At 45.3% G+C, this 11,457-nt stretch overlaps 1 protein-coding gene across 1 annotated transcript in view; it reads left to right on the forward strand.

The window, feature by feature from the left end:
• Positions 1-1,758, forward strand: part of apaf1 (apoptotic peptidase activating factor 1) — a 61,725-nt gene extending 59,967 nt beyond the window's left edge. The window contains exon 26 of the mRNA XM_080537566.1: positions 471-1,758. Coding sequence (XP_080393692.1) covers positions 471-617 — 147 coding nt within the window. The 3' untranslated portion in view covers positions 618-1,758. The remainder of the gene's footprint in view (positions 1-470) is intronic.
• Positions 1,759-11,457: the final 9,699 nt, after the last annotated feature.

Genomic DNA, 11,457 nt, shown 5'->3' on the forward strand with positions numbered 1-11,457 from the left:
AATGCAACATTGCAGCATTTGTGATGTCAAACTCTGCTTCACTTATGCATCTCATCAAATAAAAAATGTATTAAAAAATGTAAATAATCCGCTCTGTTTCCTTTACCCATCCTGCACCCTGGTTTACACCTGAGCTGTACCCTGGTTTACACCTGAGCTGTACCCTGGTTTACACCTGAGCTGCACCCTGGTTTACACCTGAGCTGCACCCTGGTTTGCACCTGAGCTGCACCCTGGTTTACACCTGAGCTGCACCCTGGTTTACACCTGAGCTACGCCAGCTTGAAGCTAAAGGTCGCCGCCTGGAACGCCTTTATGCGAAAACTGGCCTTGTTGTTCACAAAGACATGTACAACAGTCACATACTGAACTACAAAGATGCTCTCTCAACTGCAAAATCAACCTGTTATGCTAACTATGCTAATCTCTCCCTCTGTCTTTTACCCGCCCCTCCCTCCTCTCTCTCTCAGTGGTGGAACGTGGAGACAGGGGAGGCCCTCCAGACCTTCTACCCCACAGGCTCTAACCTGAAGAAGATCCACGTGTCCCCTGACTTCTCCATGTTCGTCACCGTCGACAACATCGGAACCCTCTACATCCTGAAGAAGGTGGAATGAGAAAGGGGACGTGTGCCTGGAAGCTCCATCCCAACAGTTCTACAGTCCATAGCAACAGTTTACAGTCCCCATCCCAACAGTTCTACAGTCTCCATCCCAACAGTCTTCTTTTTTTTTTTTTAGATGAGGGAGAGGGACCACAAAGAGGAAACCGCGTAAACTATAGAGACATGTCAGAGTTATGGGAAAGAGAAGAAGAAGAAAGGATGTGTCTAAAAGTCAGCCGCACTTTCCTCTGCACGGCCTTGAAAGTCCCAAAAATTCAATAACGATGCAAATGGTATATGATAATAGCATCATGATTCCATTTATAATGCTGTACTTGTTTTTGTATTCGGGGACCATTGAACCAAAATGGATTTGATTCTTACTGCACTGGTGTTGGTGTTATTGCATGCAAATGCCAGGGCCCAGTTGTTAAAGGTCTTTAATCTGGATCAGAATGGTTCCGATGCTTTTCTCTGATCCAGGATCAGATCGAGCTGACTGATTTCCTTCCTATACGACTCAAAATCAGCCAAAGTTTTGAACAACTGGGCCCAGGAGATTTTCAACACTGTTTTCAATTAAGGTACTATTGGTGACCAACCTTATGATGTATACTTCTTTAGTGATGTTAGAGATGGTTGGATTGTTTCTGTGCTTCTAAGTGCACTTCGTCTTTTGCATTGTCGACCTTCTGACTCCCGTTAGAATATCAGGGTGGAATTCCTTCCCCATGTCATTCTGTTATCTTCACCTAAAACCAGCAAACGGTCTTACCTGTGGATGTGGACTAACTAAAGCCTTAATCTGAACCTGGAAACGGTTTTTGGGTCATAATCTTGTAATGCAGGATGCCGGCACTCCTTTTTACTAATCAGGGCTCCCTCAAAGAATAATGCTGCCCCCCCCCCCCCCCCCGCACACAAATGAACAAACATTAAGGAAGCATTGATGAACCCTGAAGGGCTAATTTGTAATTGGAACCTTGACCATTATAGTCAGAAAAATAGTTTATAGCATGTTTCATGTTTTTGTCTCAGGCATTTGGATCAGTCTTATGATGTCCCCAGGCATTTTGTACACTAATCATACCAATGGGACCTTTTTGTATTCATTAATCATCTTTTCATAATTAGAACATGCAATAATATTAATGTGTCTGTCACATAGCATAGCATAGGGGTTGAAGGGCATGGTCATAGGCCACTGGTAGTGGTAGAGAGGAGGAGGGGAGGGCTGGACGTAGAAGTAGGGGCGAGGCTGGTGGGCTTGGGGATGGGGGTTCTGCGGATGAGTAGGATGTGGCTGGATAGGGGGGGGCTCACTAGGGTGAGTAGGGTGATTATCATGGGGCTGGGTAGGGTGATTATCATGGGGCTGGGTAGGGTGATTATCATGGGCCTGGGTAGGATGGGCCTGGGTAGGATGGGGATGGGTAGGGTGAGTATGATGGGGCTGGGTCGTAGGGTTGGGTAGCAGGGTGAGTATGATGGGGCTGGGTCGTAGGGTTGGGTAGCAGGGTGAGTATGATGGGGCTGGGTAGTAGGGTGAGTATGATGGGGCTGGGTAGTAGGGTGAGTATGATGGGGCTGGGTAGCAGGGTGAGTATGATGGGGCTGGGTAGCAGGGTGAGTATGATGGGGCTGGGTCGTAGGGTGAGTATGATGGGGCTGGGTCGTAGGGTGAGTATGATGGGGCTGGGTAGCAGGGTGAGTATGATGGGGCTGGGTAGTAGGGTGAGTATGATGGGGCTGGGTAGCAGGGTGAGTATGATGGGGCTGGGTAGCAGGGTGAGTATGATGGGGATTGGTAGTAGGGTGAGTATGATGGGGCTGGGTAGCAGGGTGAGTATGATGGGGCTGGGTCGTAGGGTGAGTATGATGGGGCTGGGTCGTAGGGTGAGTATGATGGGGCTGGGTAGTAGGGTGAGTATGATGGGGCTGGGTAGCAGGGTGAGTATGATGGGGCTGGGTAGCAGGGTGAGTATGATGGGGCTGGGTAGCAGGGTGAGTATGATGGGGCTGGGTAGCAGGGTGAGTATGATGGGGCTGGGTAGCAGGGTGAGTATGATGGGGCTGGGTAGTAGGGTGAGTATGATGGGGCTGGGTAGTAGGGTGATCACGGGGCTGGGTAGTAGGGTGATCATCACAGGGCTGGTTAGGGTTAGACCCGGCGCAGACATGGCACCCTGGTCCCGGTGCTCTGTGCCCAGGCTGCCACGCCCCAACTCTGGGTTGAGGAGCTGCCTGGTGCGGCCCGAGGTGTCTCGCTGCCCCATGTCGATACTGCGGTGGAACGGCTGCCATAGCTAAACTGTGAAACACCACGACAGTAGACGAGAGGACAAACTCAGTTCTCAACAGCAAACTGACTGAAAGTGGAGGACAGACACATTAACATATTATGTTCTCATTAACATATTACATTAACATATTATGTTCTCTCTACTACTGAGCCAACCCCTCCCTTTGCAACGGGTGCTACAATCATTCACCTGATGCTTGTATCGAGATGATGTCACTACTAATACAATCAACTTCCTACTTCCTGTCCGCCCTGAGGTCATCCCTGTGCTGTTGGGGTGTGATCAGTGATGACCTGAGGAAGGGAGGATGGGAGGAAGAGAGGATGCATTTTCAAAGTGTTGGAACAGGGCCCTTTGTCTGTGATGTCATAACGTTGGACCGTTCTCTATCTGTGCTTGAAACTGTCGGTGCTTCCATCTTAAAAGAGGAATTTTTCCTGTCAATCAAAATATGGGAATCCTTTGTAAGTGTGAAATGTTGGGGTCTTCTCAGGATATGAATGTTGTTATGGTGAAGTGCCCTGTGCTTGGTGAGTAATTTATAATGCTTTTGGGAATAAACCGTCTAATGCAAGCAAGTGTATGTTTCCCTCCATGACGAACCCTTCTATTACTCTTAACCCATTTATCTATTTATAGATGGCATATCTGCGACAGACATGTGCATGCTGTTTAACATAAGGATGTTTGAACTGAGGGGTTTTTGTGTGCGTGTGCGTGCGCGTGCGTGGGTGGGTGGGTGGGTGTGGGTGTGTGGTCAAAGAGCAGCTCCTCTGGGGAGAGCTAGCCACTGACCTAGCAGGCGTCACACTCCCGTCTCTGACAAGTCTGACCACCGGGACACTGATGGAAATGGACAGGCCCATGACATGCTGCCAGTCTCCTGTCCCCCACGGTCTCTGTCACTCTCTCCCTCTCTCTCTCTCTCTCTCTCTCTCTCTCTCTCTCTCTCTCTCTCTCTCTCTCTCTCTCTCTCTCTCTCTCTCTCTCTCTCTCTCTCTCTCTCTCTCTCTCTCTCTCTCTCTCAGCTCAAAATGTCAAGGAAATCGGGGATGTTAAGGTTGAAACTTTACTGTGACCACATGGGTATCTGTCTATTTGTCTGTTTGGGTGTTGGGGTATTTGTCGTCTGGTGTACATCTGGATGGATCTTCATGGGTTTACCCTCACATGCACACACACACATATACACACACACACACACACAGACACACACAGACACAGACACACTCTGTCTGTCTCCGTGTCTGTGCTGTGGGTCTGTGATTACCTGATTTCTAACAGCTGTGTCCTGTTCCTCAGGTGCTGATTGCACCTGGTGCTCCAAGTATAAAAGACCAGAGAACACTCCACTCCTGGCTTCTTACCTGTCTGCACAGCCTTGTTCTTTTCTTTAGTTCTTTTTTTTATTATTATCACCCTTCCCTTTAGGAATCCTTCCCTTTATTTTTTGTTGGTCCTCACCCTCCTTCAAGAGTGGTAATTATTACAATACTGTTCTTTGCACCATAGCTTGGTTCAGGCCTGCGGACTGCAAAGCCCTGAACTGCTTTATCAGTCACTGCTCATTTTCATTCACTATTTAAATAAACAATCCGATCGCAACTCTACGATTGAGCTGAAGGCTGCTGTGTGAACTTGAACAGCATGCGTTCTTTCAAGTGACATAGGACAATACAGTTTTAGTCTAAACAAATCAAACAAATATGGAGAGATTCTAATTCCAATTATTTACTTGACATTTTGTCTTTTTTTTTTTTTTACATTTTGTGTGCGTGCGTGTGCTTGTGTGTACGTGTGTGTGTAGTGCCCGAGCAGTGCCTTCGTCTGTGCCTGTGTGTGTATGCGTTCACATTTAGCTGTGTCGTAGTGCAGTGTGAAGTTTTAGAGCTTTACTGAGGTGCTCACTATCCTCATTAATTCCCTCTCACTCCTTAATTAATCATTGTCTCTGGCTGAGGTAATTAAAACTGTAGTGTCTGCTCACAAATAGGATACTCTATCAGGGCAAAAATGTCCCTTCGCAAACACAGGTAATTTATCCTCTTGCCACCGTGCAAAAAAAGACCTTTTCTTCCAGTGTGATTTGCTAGTCTACTTAGCCTAGTTAGCTCACTTAGCACTTGGGAATGATGGATTTAGGTCTAGGCTAATGTTAGATCTTTATGCAAATCGTTAGATCTTTGTCGCTTGTCATTGTGCTAAAGAAACACATTTTCCCAGAATCCTAGTGTGGAGTATGAGAGGGACGTTTTTTAACTGAATCATCTATCCACCCGTCATCACAAGAAAAAATAATCTATGCTCGGGGGCCAGAGGTCATTGTGAGTCTTTTTTTTTTTTTTTTACAATTATTATTATTATTATTTACAGCAGAGAAACTCTACAGGGGGTACACTGCGCAAAAGTCAGAATATGACCTGCCACTGCGTTACTTACTGTTGGTTTGGCTGGGGAGAGATGGGGAAGATGGTGCCAGGCGCACGTGGGGATACATTTCTGACCGCAGTTATAGATTAGCGTTGCTGACAGTTGGCACACAAAAGTCAGACTAGGGCGGGAAACTAGGAAGGCCAGAACAGAGCCAGACAAGTGTGCACCAATAATGGAACACCCCTCCTTGTGATCACTTTTGCTTCTTCTTCTTGCTTTTGCAAGGGTTAACAGTTAATTTGCCAAACGGTGAGGTCTGAGGTTCGCTCTCCTCTTTGCACCCTATTATGTTTTTTTTTTTTTTATGGACAACAACCCATCACTTTAACCTCACCATACGAAGAAGAATCAGTGTCACCGCGAAACGCCTAAACAATCTATATGGCAAGACTCATCATTCTCCTCTTCTCCTCCTTCCATAGGCAACCTGTATAAAAAAAAACTGTGTTTGATCTCGTTATTGAAAATAACCTGAGATGGTGGCAGAGTGAATCGGCTTCCTTCAAAGAGGATTTGGTTAATCCTAATGCTATTATGATGTCATAATGGGGTTGTCAGGTTCTAAAATGTTCCAGTGACTAAACAGAATTGGCATAGAAAAGGCATATCTAGAACATTCTAGAAGTGTGTATTTGTAACAGATTATTCTTTTTTGTATCGCTATAGGCTCACATACAACCAAATTGTTGGAATGAATTTCCCCTGTTGCATATTGCTTAGACTTTGTCTGCTTTTCCATGTTGTTACAGCATTTGTATTCCCTTGACAGTAATGAGTCTTGCTTACATCCAAATACTGAAACCTGGATAAACATTCCTTATGGAGGACTGGAGTAATATCAGTCAGGAACATTAATAATAATAATAATAATAATAAATGTATTTTATAAGGCGCCTTTCAAGGCATTCAAGGTCGCCGTACAACAAATTTAAAAACAGTTTCAAAATTCAAATACAGAGAAATATACAGTATAAACAAAGCTAGCAGCAGAGCAGCACGGGAACAGTAAATCAACGGGCATACGCCTGCGTAAACAAGTGAGTTTTGAGGTGAGTTTTGAATGTGGAGATTGAATCAATGTTCCTGATGTCGGGGGGGGAGGGAGTTCCAGAGGCGAGGGGCGGAGCGGCTGAAGGCTCTAAACCCCATGGTGGACAGACGGGCTGGGGGGACGGTCAGGTTGATGGAGGAGGCAGACCTGAGGGACCGGGTGGGAATGTTGATGTGGAGGAGGTCGGACAGGTATGGAGGGGCGAGGTTATGGATGGCCTTGAAAGTATGGAGAAGGCTTTTGTAATCGATGCGGTGTTTGATGGGGAGCCAGTGGAGTTGGTGTAGAATGGGGGTGATGTGACTGATGACAGGGGTTCTGGTGATAATACGGGCAGCAGCGTTCTGGACCAGTTGGAGCTTGTGGAGCAGTTTGTGGGGGAGACCAAAGAGAAGTGAGGAGATGATACAACAGTGGGAGAGAAGGCAAACAGCCATGAGGGGTCATTTGACCCCTGTGAGTAAAGAACATTTTTATATCTTTGCACTCGATCAAATTTCAGAACCCTCCTTTCATGACTTTTCCTAGATATGTGCGTTCTACCACCCAGTATCTTTACATTTTCAAAATCACATCAGGATAAGCTAATATAAAGCTATTTTGACGTTTTTCTGTGTAGGAAGCAGGCTAATTTACAAGCGGCCAACTAGTGTCCGTTGTGTGTAAATAGCAGCGTGAGCATTGTAAAGACTATGGTCATTTGACCCCCGAGACGACTCTTTTAGTGGTAAAAAAAAGGCACGGCTGTTCTAGTGTTAAAGGCGTTAAGAGGGATGGAGAGAAGGAGAACAGATACAGTATACGAGGCTGGAGGAGGCGAGTATGACTGGGATGATGAGGAAGATTTGGAGGTGACAGAAAAAGCAAGAGGATGGAGAAGGAGAAGAGGAGAGATGAGGAGGAGGAGGGAAAAATAGGAGTGCGAGGAGAGATGGGAGATGGAAAGGGAGGAGTTGATGGTGGAGTAGAGCAGAACAAGGGGAGGAGGAGAGCAGAGGAAGGGATGAAGCCAGAGAGAGCTGGAGGAGGAGGAGAGCAACAAGATGAAGAGATTAGGAGTGTTGGGGGGGGGGGGGGGCTGGCAAGAAGGAATCAGGGAGGAGAAAGAAATCCTGAGGGAAGAGAAATAAGTGAATGGAAAAAGAAAGCAGAATGAATGAATGATCTTTATTGTCATTGTAACGAAATTTAAAATGCAAACCCTAGGTGCTACCAAACAAACATAGTCCTAAGATAATAATAAAATAAAAAAAAGAGACATAAATAGATATATATACAGTATATAATAGGGATATAAATAGGGGGATAAGTGATCGGTAGGCATCTGAGAATGTATCTATTATGTGAACTTATATACACTATATGGTCTATTCACAGTATATAGACTGGGGGGAGTTAGCATGTAACTGTGTACTTTTATAAACATATGGACTAGTAAACTTATATACAGTATATTAACTCTAACACAAGAATGTAAACATATTGCACAGTTATAGAACATTGCACTATTCCCATGGTTATTGCACAGTAGTTTCTCGTATGAATGATGTAAAGATAAAACGAGGAGAGAAGAAATAGAAGAAGAAATAGCAGCGGAGAGAAAGAGATAGGAGGAGAAGAACAGACAGTTGATGAGGAGAGAACATGCTTGAAATAGATTATAGAAGAGAGTGATGGAGATGGAATGATGAAGACACATTTGTAAAATATAATTCAGGAAGCAGAGGAAGGAAAGACGAAAAAAAAGAAGAACTGAGGAGAGGACGAGGAGAGAGGAGGGAGACATGAGTGAGAGAGCTTGGCATCTTGAGACTGCAAGTAAAGAAAGAACAGAGATATCATTTAAATGCAGCTTTCTTTTTCTTTGAAGTCGTAGGCTCTTCTTCTTCTGTCTCCTCATTGGGCCTTTTCCCCTTTCCAAAGAAGCTCTCCAAGGAAGTTCGTTTTTTTACTCATTTTTACTACCGGGTGTGGGCTTAATTTTGGGGATAACGTATCATGTCACTGAGACGAGCGTCTTGACGTGTCAAGAGTCACAGACGCACAGACGGATATATCCGGTCTGTTGATAAAATGCCTCTGCTTGTGTAGATGAATCAAAAAAGTGGCTAGTGCCATTGAAGGAGACACGCAGGTGAGCTGGGTATATGAGGCCAAAACGTAGCCCTTTCTTGTATGAAATGTTATTGAAAGCGGCTCGTTTTTTCGCAGTAACCGGGCTGAAATCCTCTTAGAATTTGATGGAATGTCCCTGGTAAGAAACAATCAGTGTTCTCTGGCCCATTGAAAAACCAGCTCCTTTTCCATGTAGCGGTGGAATCTCACTATGACAGCCCGTGGGCGCTCTAACCTAATTGAATCAATCAACTGAACATTACAATCGTCACAAGACATTTTTTTCCCCTCTCAGAACATTCTGTTTTCATGGTGGAATGACCACAACGTTTACACACACACACACACACACACACACACACACACACACACACACACACACACACACACACACACAAACAAACACACACAGAATCCCTAGTACTCTCATTCTCCTCACCTAACAGCAGTGCCTTGGCAGCTTGCCACTCTTTGTCACCACATTAACATCCCCCCCTCCTACTGACAGAAAAGTGGTTCCTGCCACCTGTGAGCACCGTGTCACCACATTAACACTCCCCCCCCGCTGACCCTGGTCTCCTGTCAAACCCCCCCTCTCCCCCTCTCCCCCTGACCTTGGTTCCTGTCAGCTGGTCACACAGCTGTCTGCCCACCTCCATGGCTCCCCTCTCAGAGGGAGCAGGCCTTGTTCCAGACTGTTATCTAGACCTGTCCAATCCCCCCCCCCATCACCAAGCCCCTTCTGCATTCGTAGATCTGAAGAGATAGAAGAAGAAGAATGTGCTGTTAGCTCCTCCTAGGACTTAATTATGTCAAGTAAGAGCTTCAAACACATTGCTTGATCACCTATCAGGTCCTTTCAGGTCCCTGCACCTGAGGGTGGGGGACACGGGAAGGTGGCAGGCCCTGTAATGGCACTGGGCCAGAGAGAGCAGATGTAGTCTGTTCTCTGAAGGCTCACTCAGCATGGACTCAGAGCCAATAACTCACACAGTGGGACAGGACAGGCTAGGGTTAGAGGAGGGGGGGGGAGAAGAGAAGAGAAGAGAGGGGAGAGGAGAGGAGAGGAGAGGAGAGGGGAGGGGAGAGAAGGGCAAGGGCAGGGAGGAGAGGAGAGAAGGTGGGAATGGAAGGGGGGGGGGGAGGTAGGAATGTATCGAGATGCAGTTAATTATCAATACAAATATGTGACGATTCAAATCGGTGAGAGGAAAAATGAATTGCGATATTTGTTTCGGACAACGCGAGGAATATGGACGTTGCAGTGAGAGAGGCCGGGCTAGAACCACATAATATCACCATACCCGCGTCAGCCGCTTGCTGGGTCAGAGGAGGCGGGTTGCAGCCTTCTGCCACCGAGGCTCCACAGAAAATGCTGTGTTCGTAACTTATCCTAGAATGCTTTTTGTGAATGTCTTGTAGGAAATTGCGTTGTGCAATTTAAAACAGAGATACATTTTTTGGTGTTTTGAGCCTATGACACTAGATTGCAGATTACATGCAAGACTAGCTAGCTCGCTCAAATAAAGTTTGATGTGTCTTTCGTATTGACAGGTGGTGGCCACGAAGCTGTCATGCTTGTGTTAACTTGGAGTGAAAGTCATCTAGCTAGCATGCTGGTTATCTACCTACCGCCCCACCGAGGGGGCGATACTCGGGTCTATGTTTAATATAACAGATATAAAGAGCTTACCTTTATCAATAATGTTCATCAATATTGCAAACGATTCATTTTATTCCATTCTAAACGTCCATATCGGGTTTTTCGTCGCCCGGTAAATGCAGTGCGAGTCACAAGCCCTTGTTTACAGCCACGTCACATAGGAAAACCAAGCAACCAAGAATGCTTGATTTCAACCACCGAATATCCATATCATTGGTCCTCGAAAGTCATTTTGCCTCTGCTCGATTCTATTGGCTCTGACGCTTCAAATGAGTGGTCAATCATGACATTTTGACCAATGCGTTCGGGAGAAAATTCACTGCGTAAACGACTCGTCACGAAGCTGGTGTGAAAACGAGGCCATTGCGCAATAGGAGCGCACAGAAAACCGCGCAGGAGGGCCCTGCTGGAGGAAACAGAGTCTAAACAGTTGGATTTGGATGCAATTTATACCTATAGTGATATGTCAATGAAATATAATCAATTTTACAGTCTTGATACATGAGAAAGTCTGATACACTGATAGTGCCAAAATGTCTCCAAATGGCACAATTGGTTGTCAGCCTAAACATACCTGTACTAAAACAGGTACAAAGTTGCATTGGCTCACATTACTAGCATCTAATTTGGCACAAGTACTCATCAGACCCTGGAGTACTGATTCCTAGATGATTTGGGCTTATTCAGTCAGGTTTCCAAGCTGATATTCACTCTAAAAGCTGTTGTTTTTTTAGGCGGAGAGTGAATTTGAGATTTTTCACAATGTTCTAGCTCTATTTACTCTGACACAGTAACGATTTGATTCTGACACTTCTACAGTCACCCCACAGGTGTTAGCTTTCATTTGATACCAAGATCATTATTAAGGCCCTTGTGATTGTGGAGATATTCTATATTCACTGTGGGCATGTGATTTTGAGCAGAAAACCTGGAAAATAGCATCGGGGTTAAACTTATTGCTGTCGGTGCCTAATTAAGGTAGTGCTGGGGACACATGGGAAGGGGAGGGGGAGAGGGTTAACTGGTGAAGGCAAGCTTGAAGGTGGGTTTTGAATCTACAGTACTATTCTACAGTATTTACAGTGCTATTCTACAGTATCTACAGTACTATTCTACAGTATCTACAGTACTATTCCTATAATCTACAGTACTATTCTACAGTACTATTCCTATAATCTACTACAGTACTATTCTACAGTACTATTCCTATAATCTACAGTACTATTCTACAGTACTATTCCTATAATCTACAGTACTATTCTACAGTATCTACAGTACTATTCTACAG

The sequence above is a fragment of the Nansenia antarctica genome (assembly GCF_963989245.1).
Source record: "Nansenia antarctica genome assembly, chromosome: 8".
Classification (NCBI taxonomy): domain Eukaryota; kingdom Metazoa; phylum Chordata; class Actinopteri; order Argentiniformes; family Microstomatidae; genus Nansenia; species Nansenia antarctica.